The 24,850-nt window shown below is 43.9% G+C and overlaps 2 protein-coding genes across 2 annotated transcripts in view; one reads left to right on the top strand and one right to left on the bottom strand.

Moving 5' to 3' along the window:
- Positions 1 to 15,728, top strand: part of XDH (xanthine dehydrogenase) — a 58,063-nt gene extending 42,335 nt beyond the window's left edge. Inside the window, exons 24-37 of the mRNA XM_035111472.2 lie at positions 207 to 294; positions 1,028 to 1,114; positions 1,820 to 2,011; positions 3,099 to 3,244; positions 3,605 to 3,686; positions 4,440 to 4,535; positions 5,236 to 5,364; positions 5,968 to 6,042; positions 7,050 to 7,102; positions 8,659 to 8,773; positions 9,633 to 9,698; positions 10,726 to 10,914; positions 11,724 to 11,891; positions 13,207 to 15,728. Coding sequence (XP_034967363.2) covers positions 207 to 294; positions 1,028 to 1,114; positions 1,820 to 2,011; positions 3,099 to 3,244; positions 3,605 to 3,686; positions 4,440 to 4,535; positions 5,236 to 5,364; positions 5,968 to 6,042; positions 7,050 to 7,102; positions 8,659 to 8,773; positions 9,633 to 9,698; positions 10,726 to 10,914; positions 11,724 to 11,891; positions 13,207 to 13,257 — 1,537 coding nt within the window. The 3' untranslated portion in view covers positions 13,258 to 15,728. The remainder of the gene's footprint in view (positions 1 to 206; positions 295 to 1,027; positions 1,115 to 1,819; positions 2,012 to 3,098; positions 3,245 to 3,604; positions 3,687 to 4,439; positions 4,536 to 5,235; positions 5,365 to 5,967; positions 6,043 to 7,049; positions 7,103 to 8,658; positions 8,774 to 9,632; positions 9,699 to 10,725; positions 10,915 to 11,723; positions 11,892 to 13,206) is intronic.
- A 1,230-nt stretch (positions 15,729 to 16,958) lies between these two features.
- LOC118083241 (carbohydrate sulfotransferase 8-like) lies at positions 16,959 to 24,691 on the bottom strand. Its single transcript, XM_035111476.2, has 2 exons — positions 20,531 to 24,691; positions 16,959 to 19,139 (listed from the first exon to the last, which is right to left on the bottom strand). The coding sequence occupies exons 1-2, from the start codon at positions 20,628 to 20,630 to the stop codon at positions 18,328 to 18,330; spliced, it is 912 nt and encodes a 303-aa protein (XP_034967367.1). The 5' UTR covers positions 20,631 to 24,691; the 3' UTR covers positions 16,959 to 18,327.
- Positions 24,692 to 24,850: the final 159 nt, after the last annotated feature.

The following is a 24,850-nucleotide window of genomic DNA, read 5'->3' as shown; positions in this document are numbered from 1 at the left end:
CTGGGCAAGGGGCCGTGGCCGGAAGGGAGCTAGTGTCCCTTATCTCCCTCCCCGATCTCTTGAAATCAGCTGCTGAGTGGCTTCGCTCCATAAGACGCACAGACATTTTCCCTTACTTTTTAGGAGGAAAAAAGTGTGTCTTATGGCGCGAGAAATGTGGCATACGACACAGGCTCATTCTCAGCCTGATTTTGGTCCCCTTACAGGACTGGTCGCCCAGTAAGATGCATGCTGGATCGAGACGAAGATATGTTGATTTCTGGTGGAAGACATCCCTTTTTGGGGCAGTATAAGGTAAATTGAAATGTTGGTTGTTGTTGTTTTAAGAGAAGTATGCCATCTTGGGAAGGTCACATTAAAAAATGTAAGGGGATCTTTAGGTACAATGCATTGTTCATTCCTACACAACAGGGATGGCCAACCTTTTTTCAGCTGACGCCAGTCACCCATTGCCAACCCTGTGGGGGCTGCATGTCAAAGATGGGTGTGGCCAAAGTGGTTGACTTGGAGTATAGAGCATTTGGAGATATATGGACCACCAATATTAGCAGTACAGTCATCCCTTGGATCTCAAACGTCTTGGCTCCCGAACAAATCAGCTCCTAAACGATCGAAACCCGGAAGTGAGTGTTCCGGTTTTCGAATGTTCTTTTGGAAGCTGAACTTCTGATGGGGCTTCCGTGGCTTCCGATTGGCTGCAGGAGCTTCAGTTTCTGAACGTTTTGGTAGTCGAACGGACTTCCGGAACGGATTCCATTCAACTTCCAAAGTACGACTGTATGTGGAAGGCTGCAGATAGGGAGAAGAACACCACTGAACAGGACTGCTGGAATCTACCAGTAGCTATATTGGTATCCTGTATTGGATATTGGTATATCCTGAAGAGCCACTGCCAGTCAGTGTAGACAGTAGTGAGCTAGATGGACCAAAGGATCTGACAGCTTCCTAGATTTGTTTCTTCCTAAAAAAAAACATCTGTAATTGTAACAGGTGAATTCTGTATTCCTCCATCCTTTGTTTCTTCCAGGTTGGCTTTAAGAAGAATGGAAGGATTACTAGTCTAGACGTGTCATATTACAGCAATGGAGGGAATTCTGTTGATCTTTCTCATGGCGTGAGTCAAGGATACATTCTGCTCTGTTTCATTTCTGACTCCAAGAGGGAGAAAAAGTAGTTTGGGGTGACTGGTTGTGAAGCATACCCAAGCCTCTGTATGCACCCACACCCACCCACACCCTGCACCTACCTTGTTCAGTCAATATGGTCCCATCCTGCAATCGTGTTTCATTAAACAAAGATCATTTGTCCCCAAGCCTTCACTAATGGGGACAGTTTTAATGTTTGGCACAACATCTTGACTACTACTTAACCTGCAATTTCAGTTAGGGATTTAAATAGAAAGATGACAGTATTGTAAAAATTCAGTGCTGCCAATAGTTATTTATTTATTGTATCTTTGCCTCCAAGGGGCTAATAGGTTTACCTATTCTTTAATTAGTTGCCACAACCACCCTGTGTGATAGGCTAGGCTGAGAGGCAGTGACTGACTGACTCAAGGTCACACACTGAGCTTCATGGCCAAGTGGAGATTTGAAATCTCGTCTCCCAGGTTCTAGTCTAATCACTGCACCATGTAATATATGAGGATGAGCATACATTTGCTGCAGTTGGTGTGTGGGTAAAAAACATATAAATGATTACTAGTGCAACTTATGATTGTAGAGTCAAAGAAACAAAAGCATGGCTCGTAAATTAAGTCTTTTTTTAAAAAAAAGTTCATAAGTCTATTTTTGTCCTGCTTTTTATTGTTGGTCACCAGGTTATGGACAGAGCATTGTTTCACATGGACAACTCGTACAACATTCCAAACATCAGAGGCATAGGCAAAGTCTGCAGAACCAACTTGTCCTCCAACACAGCATTCCGTGGGTTTGGGGGTCCCCAGGGAATGATGGTGGCCGAGTGCTGGATGAGCGACATTGCCATGAAGTGTGGGCTGCCAGCAGAAGAGGTATGTGCAGGGCCAGATTTAGGTTTGATGAGGCCCTAAGCTACTGAAGGTAATGGGGCCCTTTATATGTCCAGCTGTCCTTTGTCAACAACAAATTCTTGCTGTTTTTTGTGTTGAATATATGCTATATGGTAATTTATGGACCTAATAGGTATCTAAAGCCATTTGCACGTGTCACCATGTAACCAGTCCATGCAGAATGCAGGCACCCTATATATAGACATGAGCAAACCAGTGATATTTTAGGGAGCAGGCTAGCATAGGAGCCTACACAACACAAAACACTGTTGCTATATGTAGGTTTTATTTCATTTGTTTTTTATCATATATTTTGGAATTGTGCATCCAGGGTTTTCCCTTTAATTTTTGGGGGGGCCTCCAAGAGAGTGGGGCCCTAAGCTATAGCTTGTTTAGCTTATACGTAAATCTGGCACAGGGTATGTGCTCTTAGAAGAAAAGGCTGGACATTTCCAAAAACCCTACATGCTTCAGACAAAGGATGCTAAAGGAATAAGATGTCACCAGTCCGTGAGCTCTTTTTGCAGCTTTACATTGGGTAATGTAATCTCAGCGTTGACACTGATTGTTAGAGTCCTTTATGGGTTGGATATCAAAATGATACTACACATCAAGGGTGTTGTGTGTCATTCCTTTATACTCCAGTGGGAAGTGGTCCTTGGCCTCCTTCAGCACAACACTTCACCCAGCCGGAAGAGTGAAAGGGAGAAAGAGAATGAATGGGCGAAGCGGAGAGAGGATGGGTGTCTGTGTGCTTCTGTTTTTTATGAATGGATGCAAGCGTATGTTTGTGTGGATGGATGTGTGTGTTTGTGAGATGGATGAAGTGTATGTGTAGGCTGTCCTCTCTCCACTTTTTGGTTTGGCTGTACTGACCACCATTGCTATGTAGCCCCCTTCTCTGAAGGGAATGCGACCCTTCACCCTGAAATGGCTGCCCACTACAGAATTTTGGGGGAGCTGACCTCCATGTTTAGGATTAAGGTGCCCAGCATTCCACATTCTGTTAAAGTCATCCTTCCAAAAGACTCACTGATGACCATGGCCATGTGGGTTTTGCTTTGGAAAGGTTCGAAAACTCAATCTCTATAATGAAGGAGACCTGACTCACTTCAATCAGAAGCTAGAAGGATTCACCTTGCGAAGATGTTGGGACGAGTGCCTTGCAAATTCAGACTATCACTCCAGAAGGAAACTCATTGATGAGTTTAACCGGTAGGTATCTTGCTTTTCAGAATGATATCAGGTATACGAAAATATTCTATAAAGGCCTAATTAGTAAGCCTGGAATTAAAGTCCAAATCAAATTTCTCCCCCATCCATACAAATCATCTCTGCAGAAGGTGTAATCATTTGGGGAAAACGTTAACCCATTGTGTTTTAAAAGAGAAGCTCTAAATCAATGCAAAGTGCAATGTTCATTTGTTGATTTCAGTTCCCTCCCTGAACCCATTCCTATGAAGTCTTGTTCTGATGCAAAATTGTGTAGGAAAAGAGAGCATGCCAGAGAAAGCAGTTTAGGGATGGGTGCATGCTGCGAGGGAATGAGATTCTGACATTGTTCTGTTTCCCCAGGAAGAATCGCTGGAAGAAGAGAGGCATGGCCATTATTCCAACTAAGTTTGGGATCAGCTTCACAGTTCCCTTTCTGAATCAGGTTGGCAAGCACCCTTAACTATTACAGCTGGGCAGCAAGGTTCTGTGGCAAAATGCTTCTTTCCATCTTCAAGATTCTCCAGTAATGGGAATACACCCAAGGCACATTTTAGTTCCAATCTTGTGTTAGATCATGACACTGTCCCAGCCTAGGTTATGTTGTATGTCATCCACCAGTCCGCCTTCATTCTTGTGCATCCTTTGTGACTCTTGTTTTGCTAATGTTGTGGGGGGGGGGATGCCAGCCCCCACCCTAGTCAGAGAATGCATGGGCTGAAGAGGAATCAGGAAATGAAGTAGTGCTTTCTTAAGTATTGAATCAATTAAAAGTTAATTTTTAGGCTTATTAGATCATTTCTATCTTCTCTCTCTCTCTCTCTCTCTCTCTCTCTCTCTCTCTCTCTCTCTCTCACACACACACACACACACTTCTATCCAAACTAGCATTCAATCTCTTGTTCTAATAGAGCAAGGATTTACCCTTGCACAGTGGAACTCCCCCCCCCCCAAAAAAAATCTCTGGGTTTTCTTGCAACCCTCCAGAGCAGAATTACAGGGCATGCACAGAAGGAGGAGAAGCGGGAGCAATACAGTAGCATAAATGTAAATCCTTGCGCTAATGGAACAAGGCCTTGGATACTGCCTGAAGCAAGGAATGTTGATTTGTATATAGACGATGCCTATGAAGTGTGCTTCAGAGAGCTCGTGTGTCAAAACAGTCTTTGACAGCCTCTTTCTCGGATTTATGTTGTAGGCTGGTGCCCTGGTACATGTGTACACGGATGGTTCAGTACTGCTCACACATGGTGGGACTGAGATGGGCCAGGGCCTCCATACCAAGATGATCCAGGTAAACTATGAATGCATTAATTGTCTGGTGCTGTTTTGATTAACATTGTCCATTAAGCAGCCTTGTTTAGGGAAGTTTTTAATGTTTGATGTTTTATTCTATTTTTAATCTATTGGGAGCCGCCCAGAGTGGCTGGGGAAACCCAGCCGGATGAGCAGGGTATAAATAAATTATTATTATTATTATTATTATCCATTAAATGCATTAAAAATGTACTGCAGCATTCATTTTCAGAATGTTGTCTTCCAGCTGTTGCAATTTCCCCCCCACATCCATTCTAGTTTAAATGTGGATATGTAGGGTGGAATCCAAAGAATGGCCTCTTTGGGGAGGAATTTAATAATAAATAAACTTTTATTCAGAGCAGTCATGGCCATTAATGTCTACCCTGAGTAAGAGTTGATTGACTACAACCCATGCTTTCTCACAACGTATGGCGAATGTGTAGCAGGATTACAAAGCAGTATTCTTTAGAAGCTCAGCAACTTTCCTGTGTCTTTTGATTTTACTTGCAAATATAAATTAAGACGGATCAGAAAAATATACCACAGTTGCATAACGGGACGGAATATTGGACTGTTCAAAAGTCTTTGGAGCTTTGTGGACTTGGAATAAGAAGAACTGTTTCAAGTACTATGGATTTCATTGGTGGCGATGACAACTGCGGTGAAGTTCACGTTTGGGCATTGTCTCTCTGCAGGTTGCCAGCAGTACTCTTGGAATTCCCACCTCCAAGATCTTCATCAGTGAGACAAGCACCAACACAGTGCCAAATACATCTCCAACAGCTGCTTCTGTTAGTGCTGATATCAATGGGATGGCCGTCTTGGTAAGGGGTAGAACTCAACACACTGCTCTACAAGGGATGCTACCTATTCTGTCTGCGGTGCACTGCCTTTGCACCCCAGAAAGAATCAGTCTCGTTGCCTCTATGAATATATGCCTTGTGGGAGGCTTCTAGCAGACTTTGCTTTAGGAGGAAAACACACTGTCAGCATATGTGCTGCTTAAAAGTGCCCAGTGTGGTGACATTAACAATAAAGGAACCAGCTATGCGTATTCTCTGGTGATGTGGCGAATGTTAGGTTGTTTCCAAATTGAACAATGGTATTAACTTAGGAAATATGTTAATGCTACATAGGAAGCTATCATCTACTGTGTCAAACCACTGGTCCGTCTAGCTCAGTGTTGTTGGCATTGAGAAGCTGGGGGGATGCTGTGGATTGAACCTTGGACCTTTCCCATTTCTAGCCAGAGCCTTCCGTTAAAGGCATAGTCAAAAGAGTACAAGACATTCTGAAGCCTGTGATATGTGGACACCTGTTGTCACATCTAGATTGATGAAAATGAGAATACCTGGTGGTGGCAATTTGCTGTAATATCAAAAGATGCATTCGATTTGCTTTGAATTATTTTTCTTTCTTTCCTTTAGAATGCTTGCCAGACCATCCTGAAGAGATTGGAGCCAATCAAACTTGCTAAGCCAAAAGGTTCCTGGGAAGACTGGGTATGTTTGCGTCTGCTGCAGTTTGGGAGCATGGTGTGGATTTGCTATCATTAGGAAATTCTTAATGATCTATTAATTCATTGTGGCGTGACAGGGGCTAAAGGAGCTAGTAGGGAACTGGCTGATATTCTTGCAACTCTTCCAGCAATTCTATAAGCCCCAAACAAGTATGAAGCTTTGTGACTTCAACAAGAGAAACTTGGGATTTTATATGCCCAAGATGCTGATGCAATTAATACACCTCTGAACTGTGATGGTTTGTGAAACTTAAGCAGCTTCCCCTCCTTGCTCTTTTCCTTTAGCTTCCCTTCCTTCCCTGTCCCACTTTATTTCACCATCTTGTGCTATCACCATCCCACACTGACATTCTGTGGTGCGGCTTCAAAGGGCTGTTGCTGGTAAATGGGTCTGTTCTACAGCGATGGGTTGTTTTCTTTACAAAAAACAAAAACAAAACAGAAAACAGTCGGTCCATATGAGTTGGTGAGCATAATTTTGTCGTGATCAGTTCTTGTGATCTATTTTATTTGGGGCTTTCGTTTTTCTGTTATGAATTGTATTTAGTGTTTTGTGATGCATGTAAATCCCTGCATGAACTTGAGTGGCATTCCTGATGTTGATTTATATGACAATGATGACGATGATGATGATGATGATGATGATGACGATGATGATGATGGACTAGGCTTCTAAAAGTTGCCCTTAGATTTTTTTTCTTCGTGATTTGGAATGAAGATATCTCTCAAGAGTGGAATCTTTTGAACAGTTCCATTTGTGCACTGTTTCACAGAGCTGGGCCTGGTGGGTCTAGAGGTGTCAAATGTAAGGTTTGTTGATAATGGCGCTCCCCTTTTTGCACATGGATAGAGTGCACTCATTTGTATTTTGTTAAAAAAAACCACCCATTGCTAGCTTTTCCAGAATGCATTGTAGCTATTCTAGTTCAGCAGAACTAACTAAAAAAAACCACAACCACAACCCACAAGAAGTCTGTGTGTTTTCATTAGGTGTCAGCAGCCTACTGTGATTGTGTGAGTCTGTCGGCTACAGGATTTTACAGGTGAGTCAGAACAGGATCCAAGTGGGATTCCAAATAATGCTTCTAAATGTTATTGAGCGCTCTTTATCTCTACTGGTCTGGCATTTCAACTCAATTCATAAAGTGTGCATATAATAAGAAGATATGATCTGGTAATCGCTTCCATGAAGGCTGTATTCTATCAACTTTATGTGCCTGCTAACTTTTCCTTGGCACTAAAGTCATCTGCAGTCTCTACTTGACCCATGGCATACATATGTAAAAGCAGTTCCCATTCATTCAAATCATACCTTAAAGTGTGCTGGAAAATGCTTCACTGTACCTTACCATGTGTTAAGGCTCCAAAGTAGAATAAACCCTTTAATATTCCTACTCTGTAAATATAGAATTCAGAACTATGCATCTCCTACAAGCTTCAGAAGACCTTAGATAAGGTGTGGAAAAAGTGACACCATCTAGGCATTCAGACTCCAATTCCCATCAGCCCCAGTCAACATGGGCAAGGGTTGGGTTGATGGGAATTGGAGTCAACCACATTTGGACAGGAACCACATTGGCTACCCCTTGCCTTGGATCTCTAACTATCTACCAACTTAAATTTCAGTTTACTTTATTTAAAGTGCTGTTTTGGTGTATAAACTCAGGCTCCACAAGAGTTTTCAAGCTCACTTGCTGATTCTTTATGTGCAACATCATTTGCAATGCCCTACTTTCTGAAGTAATTTTGGGAATCAGGCAACCAGTTTAAGCTTTTAGAACTGAGTGAAAATGATCTCAAATTATCCACACTATTTGTGGGTGGCAAAAACGGAGGAGGGCATTTTACTGAAGATTGAACTTCTCTAACAGTTTTAGGTGGAGCTGGAAAAAGAGGGGAAACATTTTAAAATTTGCGATAAATTAATTTTTGAAATGTTTTCTATTGCTTAACGTTGAAAGGAAACTTGATTTTTAGTTCATGCTTGTGAATAAAGGAAGCGATGGACTAAGATGGGATGATTGGAAGGAGTAGAGATCATGTCCATTGCTTTCTTCAACGTTATTAAACAGTATTAAAATTGGATCTACCATTGTATCCGGAACAGGAGCGGCTGCCAAAGGGATGTGGCCTGGGGAAAGGCCCAGGGGCCAGACAGAGAAAGCTGGAGGGCTGCATTTGGCTTCCTGAGCATGGCTTATCATCAGTGTCCTGGCTTGTTCCATAATAATGTAGTAGGCCCAATGTTGTAACTCCTTGGAGTTACATGAGTGAAGAGGAAGAAGCCTAGTACTAGAGGTATATGGAGAAGAGGTTGGAGAGCAACTAAAAATATGTTATGGTTGAAAGATAAAAAGGGAGAGGTGGGGATCTGGCCTGGCATACTTCACAGAGCAATAAAAGGCATGCAGATCTCCAAACTTCAGCTAATCATGATTACTGGCCTGATCCTCAAAATTCTTGTTGAGTCCGGTAACTTGCACTTTTGCCCATCAGGAAGTGATTCAGTGGGGTAAGAAAAAGACCTTTCTTTCAGTCAAGTGATAAGTAAAAATAATGAAGATTTCATTTTTTCCCCTTCTTTCTTGTCCCCCTTAAGAATTCCAGATCTTGGGTATGACTTTGAGAAAAATGAAGGAAAGCCCTTCTGTTACTTCTCTTATGGTGTGGCTTGTTCTGAGGTTGAGATTGATTGTCTGACAGGTGACCATAAGGTAAGTAGGCTAGGCAGATTTGTCAAAAATATTTCTATGTTCTGGTGGACTGGGAAAGTACCTAATAACCTGAGTATAAGGTTAGTAAAAGGAAGTTTATTTCCAGCTCTGATATTCGTTGAGTGAAAGACTTGACTTCTCTGTGTATATCAGGGATGGGCAACCTGTGGCCAACCAGAGGCAGTTGAACTCCAACTCCCATCAGCCCCAGCCAGCATGGCCAGGGATGATGGGAGATGTAGTCTGAACTTCTGGAGGAAACGCAGATCACTACACTATTGGGCAATTATATACTTCACAGTGATTATGTTCTGAGAATGGTTCCTACACAAGCCACTAGCTATGAAGACTAAGGCTCCAGATATTTGACTTCCAAGCAAGAGCCAACACCTTTTTGCTGAAGTACTCTTCACGTCTGTTTCCTCTTGATCTTTGCAATAATCCTGTAATTTAGGCCACCTCTCTTAGCTCAGGCTAGGCTATTAAATAGCGGCTTCTCCCAGACAATATGGCGCATTCATGGCTGAGCTGAGAGTTCATCTCTTCCAAGTCAGAGCTCAGGCTCAGAGCTACTATGTGACAATTCAGGTTCATGTGAGACTTGGAAGAAAGGCACATCTCAGTGGTTGAGCATCTGCTCTGCCTGGAGCAGGTACCGTGCTGAATCCTTAGCTTCTCCAGGTAGAGCTGATGAAAAACTCCTGCCTGAAAAGCTGGAGAACAGATTAAACAGTACTGAACTAGATGGGCCAGTGGCCTGACTCTAAGGTAGCCTCTTGATGTTCATATGTTCCACTTTTAATTCATTGCATAAAGTGAGTCCTGTACTTACTCAGCCTTTGCTTTTGCCAATATTTAGAATGTCCGCACAGACATCGTGATGGATGTTGGCACCAGTTTGAACCCAGCCATAGATATAGGGCAGGTAAGCAATACAACATGATCCTGTTCTGTAGAGTTGAAGCGGATCTGCATGCCAGCTAGATTATTAAATTTGTCAATGAGCAGCAACAGGCCTGATAAACAGCAGCATGAACTGTTCTGGCAGGAGAGATGGTTAATTGCTAATTTATTATTAGCTTGTGTTTGCCAATCAAGATTTTGGCAAATGATTCATTTCTGCACAATGGCTGGAAAACAAGGGGAAAAAAATAAATCTAGTGTTCACTGCACTGTTCCCAAGCTTTTGTTTTGCATTCTCCATTTAATTCTATTTATTTCAATGGCCCCGTTGCAGCAAGTAGTCAAAGGAATCTTGTTTTGGAGAGACTAAACCTCATACTTTTGAGTTCATTTTTCATTTTAACCTGCAGATGACCTGAACCCTTGAATTACCAACCTAATCTTGAGGCTTCCTGTGCCAGCAACTAAATACTGAAATTGGGCAGATACAGATAAATTTGTTTATGAATCACCACTTATGATGACCATATGCCACAAGGTCGCTCTGCTATTATCCCATAAATATTTGGACTACCAATATTTATTACTAATACCAGCAGCGGCAGCACTCCTGCCACTCCTGCATAATGTTCATTTAGCATCATTTAGCCAATGAGAAAAATTAACTGAAAAGTTCCACATGGCTATGGGATGGAAACTGCCTTGGTCCCTTTGGATGACTCATCCTTCTCGATTCAGTGCTGATTGGGGAAGTCCAGGAGATACCAGTGGCCTTGGGTGCTATTCAGATAAGCTTTACTCAGAGTAGACTTGTTGAAATTAATGAGCATGACTAAGTTAGGTCCATTTATTTCAGTGGGTCTGCTCTAAGTAAAATTTAGTTGAATACCACCCCAGGAGTGTGCTCTACCAGCTTTTGTTGGAGAGGGATGGTCTTGCTGCAGTGGTTGGGACATGTCCAAACAAGACAAGACGACTGTAATGTGCTCTGTTTGAGGCTGACTTTTTATTTTGTGTGCGATTTGATTTTTGTGTGTTTACATTTACAGATCGAAGGAGCCTTTGTCCAAGGAGTTGGGCTTTTTACCCTGGAGGAGCTGCGTTATTCCCCAGAAGGCAACCTGTTCACCCGCGGGCCTGGAATGTACAAAATCCCTGCATTTGGTGACATCCCAACAGAGTTTCACGTGTCTCTTCTCCGGGACTGTCCAAACAGCAAAGCCATCTATTCATCCAAGGTACAGTATCATCTGGAGCTGCAGGTTTTCCCACAGACATTGCACATTTTGACACAAAATAAACAGCAGTGATGGAACGAGGAATGATATTTTGTCTTCTATTTCTTAGAGCAGGGGCTCCCAAACTCTGATCCATGAGATTCATTCAACTGGTCCATGGCATATCTGGGTTGGACAAAACTATGTTCTGGGATACAACCCATGTACTAAAGAGACCAATGGACTATAATAATGTGGCTTGATCTTTACACAATACTGCCTTCTTCTGGACCTACATGCAGGGGCGTACAAAGGGGGGTGCGGAGGGGTGGGCCGTCCTGGGTACCACTCAGGGCTGTGTGTGTGACAAGATGGCCCGCTGCCTCCCCCCAGCTGTAGAGCAGCCGAGGGCATGCGTACAGTCAGTATGGGCACAGCTTGTGCAGTGTCCATATGGGCTGCTGCTCGTGTGTGCCATCCATAAGGGCTGCCTCTTGCATGGTGACCGTATGGGCAGCCGTGCGTGCGCAGCCTGTATGGATCGCCCCGTCGCTCGGCGTCCTGCCCTGGGTGTCGGAGAGGGTTCCTCCGCCACTGCCTACATGCAGAAGGTCCCAGGTTTAATTCCTGGCATCTCTAGGTAAGGCTGGGAGAGTACCCTTCCTGAAACCTTGGAGAGCCACTGACAGTCAGTGTAGGCCATGGACCAGTGGTGTGAGATGGTCTAAGGCAGCTTACTATGTTCCCGGTACTGGCCGTGGGGATTGCACACTGTGAGCTGTGAATTAGTAGTGGCTGGAGCAATGCTTGATGCTCTTCAATCTCTCTAGGCTGTCGGTGAACCTCCCTTGTTCCTGTCAGCCTCTGTGTTTTATGCCATCAAAGATGCCATCGTCTCTGCCAGGGAAGAATCGGGACTGAAGGAGCCATTCCGACTAGACAGCCCAGCCACCCCAGAGAGAATACGCAATGGTTGTGTGGATAACTTCACCAAACTGGTAGGTTAATTGGCCTCCTTTCCCATGATTTAATCTTCTGTAATGCAATTCAGTAATCATTCCTTGGTTGTCCGCAGCTTTCATTTCAGTGGGTTCCTCCTAACACTAATTAATGAATGCTTCTCATTTGTATGGCACCTTCAAGTGTGCCATACAAATGCGTTGCTTATTGCATTCCTTACAATAATCCTGTGAGGTAAGTCGATATTGTTATTAGGAACAGGGGACAAATTTGATTCAGTTGGCATTTAAAGGCAAACTTACTCCACACTTTTCGAAGCAATGGGTGAACAGAAATGTAGCCATCCGTTGAATGCCTCCCAACTCGCACTTTGCCAAATTTTGCAGAGAAGTTCTGCAGCCAAACAATGTGTACAAAAATTCACGTGGGGCTGAACCAGATATGGGGCAGATATGCCTACATCCTTATCATGTAGTCAGTGTTTCTAACAAAATAAAAAGAATCCTTCCTAGTAGCACCTTAGAGACCAACTAAGTTTGTCATTGGTATGAGCTTTCGTGTGCATGCACACTTCTTCAGATACACCGAAACAGAAGTCACCAGACCTTTATATATAGTGAGAGGGTGGGGAGGGGTATTACTCAGAAGGGTGGTGGGAATGGGTGATTGGCTGATAGGTGTGGTAAACCTGCTGACGACTGTTAACGACTGCAATTGGTCTTACAGGAAAAAGCAAGGGGTGAAATGGCTAAAAATAGCTTTATCATGTATAATGAGATAAGAATCCAATGTCTCTATTTAGACCAGGTCTCTCCATGGTTTTAAGTTTGGTAATAAGTTGCAATTCAGAAAATTCAGTGCTTCTAGAAAAAGAGTGCTTCTAGCAATTCAGTGCTAGAAAAAGAGGTGACGGAACTCACAATGAACGCCTCCCCTTTTCTCTTAGAATGGCAATGGCGCCCACCTGAGAGGTGCTGGAACTGAGTTCCTGTGAGTTCTGGCTGAAAAAAAGCTGTGCATGTAGTAAATGCCAGTCAGCCAAATTCAGTGCTCAGCTTGGTGATCTTGTTCTGTTTGGCTACCCCTGATTTACACAATGTGGTTGTCCTCCAGCTGTTGTTGGATACCCAACTCTCATCAGTCCCAGTGTGCTGAATGGACAGGGATTATGGGAGCTGTAGTCCATCAGCCCCTGGTGTAGAAGATAAGGAAATCTGAAGATGGCTACATTCTGTAGTTGCCCAGCAAAGGCCATGCCAATTTTGGGACATGGTCTAGACATTTCAGATGAAGGCAACTGTTTATCATCCTCCTCTTTCAATTATTTCACTCTTATTTATTTTTTTTGTCCAGTGTCCATCTGCTGAGCCGGGCACCTTTAAGCCCTGGTCTGTGAGAGTATGAATGAAGTAACCTCTAGGAACCATCTCCACTCATCAAACTGGTTTCACCTCAGGGGACCAAAAGGAAGCAATGACTCACTGCTGAAAACAGATCTGCAACTGCCCCGCAGATTCATGAAGCTTTATAATTTAATAGCTGAATTGTCCATTGCCTAAGGAAAGGGTTCCTGTTAGTGGAATACAGTTGGCATGAAATGTAACAAAGAGGGAAATCTCTGTGAAATCTGAAATCCTTACATAGTTCATTTAAGCTCATGGCAAAGATCAGCGAAACCCGTTTGCTAATATGTTCACTTTTAAAGTGTAATCACAACTTTCAATGAAATGCTAATTTGAATAGATTCTGACGCAGCCAGTCCGCCCTTTTCTCTTTTCCATCCTTCATCTTTTGGATGTATGATTGCAAGCAACAATGAGGGCAGGACCCCATTGCATCCTCTCTCTGAATCATAAGGATGTGGGGAGTTCATTTACATGTAGCTAATGAGATCCCAGCCTCCACTCCCACCTTCTACTTTGCTTTTGTATGCTGAGGATATGAGATAACATTGGAAGCAAGTGCACAAGGGTTGGCTAATGTCATGATCCTCAATATAGTTACTGAGTAGTTAGATATGTTGATTTCAGTATCACTTACTCCAAGTGTGCTTGGAGCTGATGTTTAAGAGAGTTAGGGGGAAATAGCTATTACCTAGGTGCTTATGAATTATGGAGAGCCAGTTTGCATCCCAGAGTTAAGAGGGCCCGGTCCAAAAGCGGCCAGGATTCCTGTATCTTTTATTGGCTGTGCAGAAGAGATGACAAGCTATGCCCGCTGAAATTCTCTCTTCTACACAACTATTAGAAGAGCAGCAGTCTTGCCCTGTTTGTGCATCCAGCCACCTCACTTATGGTGCATTCCCCTCATTTGGTTTCGCTGAAAGTAAAAGGTAAAGGTAGACCAGGGTATATCTGCTAGGTTGCAAATATATGAATGTGTTGAGGCTCCCAAGGGACTGCTTTCACACATTACTTGGCCGTACAGAAGGGTTATGAAAAACACTCCATTAGAAAGATATGTAGTTAGGCTTTCCTTTATATTCTCCCTGAGATATGATGCTTTGTGCAGCAGGCACTAAATCCCATTTGCTAGCCATTTGCAAAATCTCCTAGAGTTACTATTATATCATTCTGCAAACTTGTTGTCAACGTTTCAGGTGAAACCCTCTGAGTGAACTGAAGCAAATTGTAAGGTTATATCTGAAATTTCATGCAGATTGCTGTGGTCAGTTGACAAAAGAATGGTCCTCGAACGATGGCACAATGCAGAGGGTCTTGGCCAGTTGGCCAGGTTTGCTCCAAGATTAACCAGTGATTCCCAAAGGTGTATCCGTTCATAACAGAGCTGTTTGAATGAAAAGTCTGCACTCCCATTTTCCCAGGCCTCACAATGTTGTATTTCCTACGCTAAACACCTCCTTTTCATATCAAAACAACCTTATGGAAACTAGCTCTCAGAGAGAATTAAACATGAACTTATCCCCGAAATGTTCAGGAATCAGTGCACTCCATCGTTCAAGGAAATGGATTTGCATAATGCCTTTGGGATAGAATTGTCTTGTTGACATCGGACGTGCTATATGAAAGCAGAGTGCTTTCTGGAACTTCTGAGACAGTAGCATACTCAACATTCACAGATGCTTCATTTTCTTGATTGTCACTAGTAAATGGCGTTCTCACAATGCAACAAAATAGCCTGCCAGAAGCAAATATATGCATGAGCCAATGACAATTGAAACTCTTGCTGCTTTTCTAAGGGTTTGCTTAGTATGCTAATATGGCCATATTGACTAGGGGCATTAAATGCTCTTTTGGAACTGTTTAATAATTATGAGCTGACACTATTGCCATTTACCACTCCTAGCTGTTGATAGAGAACAATTTCTGTTCTGTTGGAACAAACAGATCAATCATGTCTCCCGTGCTTGTGTTAACTCTCCTGACTTTTGTGGCTTGTGTAATACTTGTGGAGTAGACATATTCAGAGTCCCTCCCTAGTGCAATAATTCTGTACTGCAGCTTAAAGTGTGACTTTCTCTCATGCAAGGAGATCCATCCTTGACATTTGCTCTCATAAACCAGCCCATGGCTTTTCTATAGGTTTCTGACCCATAAAAGGTCCTTTTTAACAGTACATTTTGTAGGACAAAGGCTGAGGTTTCTCTCCCTAGTCCACATAATATCTTGCCAAGCATAGAAGCAAACTGAAAGCCTGTAGTACGATATTCTGGAAAATATGAAGCAATCAACGCTGACCTACAATTGTTAGTCCATGACAAGTTACCAGGAAGCACGTAGTTTTTCTGAAACTGAGGACTTTATAGAATCTTTAAAATGAACTCTCTCATGAATTAGTGTCTTCGTGATCTGAATGTACAAGAAACACTGCTTGAAATTAACTATTTGGGAGGGGCAATAAATGTGATTTGAAAAGCACTTTGCAAGTTTGCTAAATCACTCACTAGGAAAATACTGTCATTATTATGGGGGCTCTACACTGTGAATGGTTGTGCCACAAAATGTTGATATGGAGGGGAGAAGATTTTCTTGCCCTTTGCATTGGCATTCCCTATCCCAAATGCAGTGGTTTATAACACCACCCAATATATAACATGAGAAGAATGTCAACATGGGAGAAAACAAAAGGGCGCACATATCAAAATGAGGTAGACAGGAGGCCAAATTTGCTCCCTACTCCTGATTACCTCAGAATCAACCCTTGTTCCTTCCTGCATTGCTCCATCGTGGGTCCCTGCTCTTCAATGACTACTACTAATTGGATGGTTCCACTGTTAAAGGCCTTTACTAGGAACTTCAGGGGAACACAGTGCTGTTGTGCTTGTGTCCTGCTTTGGGGCTTCCCACAGGTACCTGGCTGGCCACTGTGAGAACAGGATGCAGGACCAAATGAGCCATTGGCCTGATCCAGCAGGCCTGTCTTTGTGCCCCCCCCCCCACATGCTGTTAGACAAGCTCCCATCAGCCCCATCAAGCATGACAAAGGGTTGGGGATAATGGGAGTTTTTATCCAGCGACCTTTTAAGGGCTGTAGATTCCTTTCTCATGTTTTAGGGCAGGCACCACTGAACTTTGGCCCTCCAGATGTTTTGAACTACAATTCCCATCATCCCTGGCCGCTGGTCCTGTTAGCTAGGGATCATGGGAGTTGTAGGCCAAAACATCTGGAGGGCCGCAGTTTGGGGATGCCTGTTCTAGGGCATGTAACAGCAGTTCAATTACTATGAAAGCCATTACCTAGAGCGGGCTAGACTCTTCCCCACTAGAGGTCTTGTAGCAGAGGCTGCACAGGCAATTGTTGGGGGTGTTTCAGCTCTGGCTTTCCTGCGTCCAGCAGAGAGTTGGCCTGTATGATTTACTGGACATCTCAACTTGATGGTTCTATGCCAGAATATTGGAGCAAAATATTGTGTGCCACGTGTGGGAAAGAACATGTACACAAAAACAGTTCCAAAACCTAGTGTTAATAGCGTTGCCAGACTCAATAGTGGACAGGACTTCTGTGCCGTTAATTGCCCTGCTCTCCTTTGAGTCTGGAAACCTTAAAGAGAAACCAGCAGACCCCTTGTTTAATTTCCAAGCAGGGCAATTAAAGGCACAGAAGTCCTGTCCACTATTGAGTCTGGCAACCCTAAGTGTTAATAGTGCTTTGAACTCCCATAGCGTTTCTCTGTTGGGAGTTGCCCAGAGTGGCCAGGGAAACCCAGCCGGATGGGTGGGGTATAAATAACAATAACAACAACTATTATTATTGTTCTCATTATTCTCAAAGTATTCCATGAACTTACTGCCCTTTAAGCGCTGATTTAAAAAGGAATACAGTGTTACCAAAACCAAAGCGTTCCAAAAGCAAGGTGTGCTTTCCCATAGAAAGTAATGCAAAATGGATTAATCCGTTCCAGACTTTTAAAAACAACCCCTAAAACACCAATTTAACATGAATTTTACTATCTAACAAGACCATTGATCCATAAAATGAAAGCAATAACCAATGTAGTGTACTATAAAATAAATAAGATAGTATTGTAGATGATAAAAAATAACAAAACACAAAACTTACCTGCACTGATGATAGTCATTGTTTTATCCATTTCCGCAGCCACACAATCACTAGCTAAACTGGGTTCCACACAATCACAAAAACAAATCAACTAAAAAAGCCTCAAAAACAAAAGCCAAACTTAATCCGTTCCGGAAGTCTGCTTGACTTCCGAAATGTTCGAAAACCAAGGCGCAGCTTCTGATTGTTGCAGGCACCCTGGAAACCATAGCCGACAACCGCATCGAACGTTCGCCTTCCAAAAATCGTTCAAAAACCAGAACACTTCCGGGTTTTCGGCATTTGAGAACCAAGGCGTTTTAGAACCAAGGTACCACTGTATAGAAGGAGGGGTTCTCAAAAGATTGAATGGATACCAGATACAGTAAGGATGGATGGATTAGGTTTTATTATAACCACAAACCAAGAATATCTATCTATCTATCTATCTATCTATCTATCTATCTATCTATCTATCTATCTATCTAGTGGGAAAATAACACAATCAGAACACAGCCTGTGAAGAAAACATAAGATTCACAGGAGAGCCAGCCGAAAATTTACTTTATCACCTGCTTCCTAAGAAGTATACACACACCATTCATTTTGTTCATCGCTGCGAAACTTGTATTAGGTCAGCAACTGGAGACCTGTAAGTAAAATCCAGCCCTGAGAGGCACTGCCTGTTCCATGTTGCCAACCTAGAGGCAAGAGATACGGGGAAAGTGCCATTTATGGCAATAAAACATATATGGAGTTCACTATATCAGGCTGTAGCACACACTCTCTCACTCATGCTTTCAAAGTAGCTCTCCAGGAAAAATGGATGCTGACCAGGAATCTCTGCTGACCAACGAGTAACGTAGATCCCCATTCCGTATACAAAAGAGGCTGTCACTAGACCAGCTACTTTCTGCTGCATTTGTCCTTGACCAGGGTAAAGGCCTTTCTCTGTTCTTCCAGCCAAAAGCAACACTAACCGCTTCCTGGAACGCAAGTGAGGTTCCAGAGCAAGCTGCGGGGAAAGCGAAATGCATGATAGTCGAACCGGAAAAAGTGACACAGTCCTTTCCTCTCCCCGAGGGACAGTTGGCTGAGCATCTGCTCTTCTAGCCAGTGATAGGTCCACCGGATTTTGGAGTCTATGAACTCGGGGATCCGGATATTCTCCGGAAGCCCAGCCCGGAGCATTAAATGGCGCACCTCGTTGTCGAGGAACCCAAACATTATTACGTAGTCATACCGCACGAGGCACGGTCTGCACAGGCTGACCGATGGTGTCCACTCCATGCTGTGATTCCTGGACCCGCTGTATAAGATGTACTGAACGAACTCCTTGAAGTTTAGGCCGTCTGCCATCCCATGCATGTAAGCGGAGATAAGTCTCTGGAAAGGCTCCCTGACAAACATCACTTTGGTGTAGGACTGCATCATAGCCTCCATGGAGGTCCGGTTATACTCACTCAGTGCCTTTTGGCTGCCAAACTGCTGCTGGTGAGGAATTGGAACCTGCAGGCTAACATTTTTCTCCAGAAGCGTCTCCAACAGCCGCTCCCAGCCTTCCACCCCAGTGGCTGGGGTTTTGCAATACAGGAAGTGCAGTTGGTGGTCCACCATAACTGAAGACAGGGCCTGGGAAGCTTCCTGTTGGGTAGGTGGGAGTCGGGTGATTTTACCTCTTTTGCTGCAGAAGGACCTCAGCGCCTTTTTCCTGAGCTGCTGAATATGCAGGAGACTGTCAAACGTCTGCGGGACATCTTCTTCCGCATCCTCCATGGCCAATCTGCCTGCAAAATAGGATCGGAGGAGGGAGCAGAGTTCGTCTGTGCAAGGAAAGGCTGCTAAGGACTGTGGACCCGGGATTAAATTATTCTCACTGGCTTGCATGGCAGCAGAATTACTAAACAGTTGTTTTACTGCCTATTACTAATCAAAATGGAGTCCCCTTGGATGTGATTTGTTTTTTTAGATGCCATGCATGTAAAATGCTTTCAAATTATTATTTAATTATCTTATTGCATTTATATCCCATCTTTCTCTCCAAGGAGCTTGAGGTGGTGTACCTGGTTCTCCCATCCCCATTTTATCCTCACAACAACCCTGTGAGGTAGGTTAGGTGGAGAGGCAGTGAATGGCCCAAGGTCATCCAGTGAGCCTCATGATAGAATGAGGATTCAAACACTGGTCTCCCAGTTCCTAGTCTGGTACAATAACCACTATACCACATTGGCTCTCCAGTCAATGTGAATGTTAAATAGAAGAGCAAAAGCAAATCTAATTTACTTGAGTAAACAGGACCAAGGAATGGACATTTGTGAATATCTCACCCTACCTGCCTGCAGACTGTCTAGCAAGAGTGGTACATGCTCTAGTTATCTCCCGCTTGGACTACTGCAATGCGCCCTACATGGGGCTACCTTTGAAGGTGACTCGGAAACTACAACTAATCCAGAATGCGGCAGCTAGACTGGTGACTGGGAGCAGCCGCCAAGACGACATAACACCGGTCTTGAAAGATCTACATTGGCTCCCAGTACGTTTCCGAGCACAATTCAAAGTGTTGGTGCTGACCTTTAAAGCCCTAAATGGCCTCGGTCCAGTATACCTGAAGGAGCGTCTCCACCTCCACCATTCTGCCCGGACACTGAGGTCCAGCACCGAGGGCCTTCTGGCGGTTCCCTCGTTGCGAGAAGCCAAGTTGCAGGGAACTAGGCAGAGGGCCTTCTCGGTAGTGGCGCCTGCCCTGTGGAACGCCCTCCCTACAGATGTCAAACAACTACCAGACTTTTAGAAGACATCTGAAGGCAGCCCTGTTCAGGGAGGCTTTTAATGTTTAATAGATTACTGTGTTTTATTTTTCTGTTGGAAGCCGCCCAGAGTGGCTGGGGAAACCCAGCCAGATGGGCGGGGTATAAATAATAATAATAATAATAATAATAATAATAATAATAATAATAATAATAAGCAAACTACCACAACTACTGCAGCAAAAGGCTACAGAAGTGTGGAGAGCTTCCTCTGTCAGAATCCTTCATTCTAAATAATCATTAAAAGTACAGCCTCTGTCCTCTAGTACGCTTGATGACTGAATTCAGAGGCCCTTGGCAAAACAAGAATGCATTGCGTTAGGCTATAATTGTTTCTCGGATTGTCTTCTTACGGTGGCGGTGAATCCTACCTCGGTTCTGTGGTGTGTTTCTCCAGAGAAGGCGGCTCCACCACAACAGGGAAATGAAACCCAGAAAAGCTAAGATGAGGAGTCGAGCGAGGAAGCGCATGATCTTGTCTGCGCTATCAAAGTGAATGGCTGCTAATGGAAGCAGAGAAAACGACCTGAAGCAATATCAGCAGGAGTCCCCTTGAGTGTTTACTCTGGGATGAAGCAACTGCGAGGGTTAGGTTAAAGTACTGTTTGCACATTCATGGGCATTGCCTGCTTATCTGACTCTCGGGGAAACTGGGACTGATCGAAGAGCCCCAAATCATAGCTGTGCTTCCAACATACATAAGGATAATAACATGGGAAACTACAAACAGCTTCAGGTGTCTGTGGGGAATGGCCAAGGCTGGCATCTTAATCTAAATGGAGCCATTTATCCTCTTAATAAAGGTAAAGGACCCCTGACAGTTAAGTCCAGTCGCGAACGACTCTGGGGTTGCAGCGCTCATCTCGCTTTACTGGTCGAGGGAGCCGACGTTTGTCCACAGAGTTTTTCCGGGTCATGTGGCCAGCATGACTAAGCCGTTTCTGGCAAAACCAGAGCAGCACATGGGAACACCGTTTACCTTCCCGCTGTAGTGGTACCTATTTATCTACTTGCACTTTGACGTGCTTTCGAACTGCTAGGTTGGCAGGAGCTGGGACTGAGCAACGGGAGCTCACCCCGTCTCGGGGATTCGAACTGCCGACCTTCCAAACGGCAAGCCCTAGGCTCGGTGGTTTAGACCACAGCGCCACAACGCGTCCTCTTAATACATGGTTGTAAATAAAGCCTATGAAGGTCCTACCTAGACATTTGGGATGCTTTGAGGGGAAAAGAGAAGTGAATGGCTCTCCGACTGCTTTCTTCTGCAGAATATGTGTTATTGTTTCTAATAAAGCATTTTTAGCCACCCTTCAGGATTTATACCTTTGCAAGGCGGCTTACAATACAATAGAAACTATTTTGAATGCAACAGATTGATAACCCCAGCTTAAAAAAAAGGAAGGTACTTCAATTACTTTCATTTCCCTGTTGCACCCTTATATTTCCACCAAAGGGTGCTCAAACCATGATACTTTTTAAAAGCTGAGGATGCCCAAGCATCAAAAACTGTGGATTGTCTAAAAGAGGTATTGCCCATTTCCTCTCCTACAGGCATGTCTATGTGTGTTTTTAAACATAGCTTCAGTATGTGAAGATTTTGATGGAAACAATTCATTCAAGAACAAGGAAAGGAAAGGCAGGCTTGCCTGCTGAAATTACCTTCAGAAGACTCAGAACCTCACACTGAGCTTCATACTTTCTGGCTAAAAATGGAAGATCCACCAAAGAGGCTTACATGGAAAGGTGGAATTCACTGATTTTACAGGCAAAATCAGGGGATGTTCTAGCTAGCTTGCAGACTTTTGCAGTTTAGTAGCATGGGGAATGGGGCACAAAAGATTGCCCCAAATTTATCCAGTTCACACTTTAGAGCTACCACTTAGGCACTGCTGAAAAAGAGGACATAGATCTGCATAAAAACTGCAACTGCTAATTTATAGGGCACATATACAAATTTATTTCTCAATTTAAATACAGAATACATCTCACCATAGTGTAGAATAAGACTGTGACCAGCATGATTGCATAAATGTAAGTCGTGATGAATGCATTGCAATAAGCTTGTTTTTACACACTGAATAATTATTGTTAATTTTATTATAGTTATATAGCCAACTATCAACACATCTCCCTTGGGTGGCTTACAGGACAAAGCCTAAAATACAATATTGACATACAATGCAATCAATTAAAACAAACAAAAAAATGCAGCAAATAACTTTAATTTTTGTCAGAGAGAAATGCAATCATTCAACAAACAGCTGGATAAAATAAAAACACAGGCCGCCAAATCAAAGCCCAGGTTTTAGTTGCTTTAAAAAGCTAGTAGTTTAAAGATTAGGAGGGGTGGCTAATACCACAGAGGAAAGAATCACACTTCAAAATGACCTTAATAGATTAGACAACTGGGCCCAAGCAAACAAGATGAATTTTAACAAGGAGAAATGTAAAGTACTACACTTGGGCAAAAAAAAAAATATTGAAAGGCAGAAATACAGGTTGGGAGACACCTGGCTTGAGAGCAGTACATGTGAAAAGGATCTAGGAGTCCTGGTAGACCACAAACTTGACATGAGTCAACAGTGTGATGCAGCAACTAAAGAAAGCCAATGCAATTCTGGGCTGCATCAATAGGAGTATAGCATCTAGATCAAGAGAAGTAATAGTACCACTGTATTCTGCTCTGGTCAGCCCTCACCCGGAGTACTGTGTCCAGTTCTGGGCACCACAGTTCAAGAAGGATACTGACAAGCTGGAACGTGTCCAGAGGAGGGCAACCAAAATGGTCAAAGGCCTGGAAACAATGCCTTATGAGGAACGGCTTAGGGAGCTGGGTATGTTTAGCCTGGAGAAGAGAAGAGAAGGTTAAGGGGTGAGCCATGTTCAAATATATTAAAGGATGCCATATAGAGGAGGGTGAAAGGTTGTTTTCTGCTGCTCCAGAGAAGCGGACACGGAGCAATGGATTCAAACTACAAGAAAGAAGATTCCACCTAAACATTAGGAAGAACTTCCTGACAGTAAGAGCTGTTCGACAGTGGAATTTGCTGCCAAGGAGTGTGGTGGAGTCTCCTTCTTTGGAGGTCTTTAAGCAGAGGCTTGACAGCCATATGTCAAGAATGCTTTGATGGTGTTTCCTGCTTGGCAGGGGGTTGGACTGGATGGCCCTTGTGGTCTCTTCCAACTCTATGATTCTATGACTCGGGTGAATAAGCTTCACCTGACAATGGAAAGAACGTAGAGAAGGCAACAGCAAGAAGGTCCTCTGCTTAGTCTCACCCACCTCATCTTTAATCGATTATTTTATTCTTCTGTTGGAAGCCACCCTGAGTGGCTGGAGAAACTCAGCCAGATGGGCGTGGTATAAATAAATTATTATTATTATTGTTATTGTTATTATTATTACCTCTGGGAAGCCCACAAGCAACAGAAAGATCACTGTCCTCTGACTGATGTGCAAATGGGTGCTCTGGGGACAGAAGTCTTACATGGGCTGAACAGACAATGAAAGAGTAGAGATTTGTCATTTCTGTTGTAACATCAATCTCTGTGATGGAATGTAAACACACCAAACCAGGCATCCCCAAACTGCGGCCCTCCAGATGTTTTGGCCTACAACTCCCATGATCCCTACCTAACAGGACCAGTGGTCGGGGAAGATGGGAATTGTAGTCCAAAACATCTGGAGGGCCAAAGTTTGGGGGTGCCTGCACTGAACGATATTAGTCCAAGACCATGCTTGGCCACAATTCAAAGAGATGTGAAATGCACTGTCCCGCTTTAGGGAAAGGAAATGCCAGGAAGAGTTGCTCCCCTTGTCAAAAACCTTGATCCCCTGCCTCTGATCTTGCCATCATTTCCTTGCAAGGGACTCACTCGAACTCCAAACCTCTCCCTCTTTCTACCCCATTCTCCTAGCTGCACCACTGTTCTCAGACTAAAGTCACAGAAGTACAGTGACACAGACTTACAGCCTGGCACCCCGTTAACTAGAAAAGGATTTAAGGCTCTCGGTTCGAACCCAACATTTCCAAAGCCTTGGAAAGATGTGGCATTTTCAGTGCAGGTTTCTCACCAAGAACCTATCAGAAAATGCAGGTGCCTGGGGGCGATTTTCCTGTGGACTGCTTCTCCAGAGATATTCTGCAGACAAATGTGTACAGTAAGCCCACAACATACATGCATTTAACCTGTGCACATTCAGTTTTAAGTGGTTGGCAAAAACAAAGAAACACACAAACAAACACACAAACAAACAAACACAAAAACCAACATTAAAAAGGGCATGGAAAGGGGGCAGGTATCCGGGGTGGGGGGTGGGGGAGAGACTTTGGCAATCCCATTTGCCATTGAACCCATTGTGTCTTGACTATACATGGTTTTGGCTTTAGGCGCAATCCCCAGAAAGAAGACCCCTCGTAAACTGTAGGCTTCCCAAGGGCGTACCCACCATGGGGCAAGTTAGGGCAGCTGCCCTACTCTAGAAGCAGGGCTGGTGGGCAGAGGCGGAGCACAGCCCGGCGGAGCGCGAGTTCGCCGTTCCCGCCCGCCGCGCTGCGCCCTCCCTCCAGCTCCCCGTCGCGCCCTCTGGCAAGGCCAAGCGTGGCGGGGAACCAGAGAGCGCGGCGCGGCGGGCGGGAACGCTGAACTCGCGCTCCGCTGGGCTGGGCTCCGCCTCCGCCCACCAGCCC

This window comes from Zootoca vivipara, chromosome 3 (genome assembly GCF_963506605.1).
Source record: "Zootoca vivipara chromosome 3, rZooViv1.1, whole genome shotgun sequence".
Lineage (NCBI taxonomy): Eukaryota > Metazoa > Chordata > Lepidosauria > Squamata > Lacertidae > Zootoca > Zootoca vivipara.
This window is presented reverse-complemented; position numbering and strand designations above follow the sequence as displayed.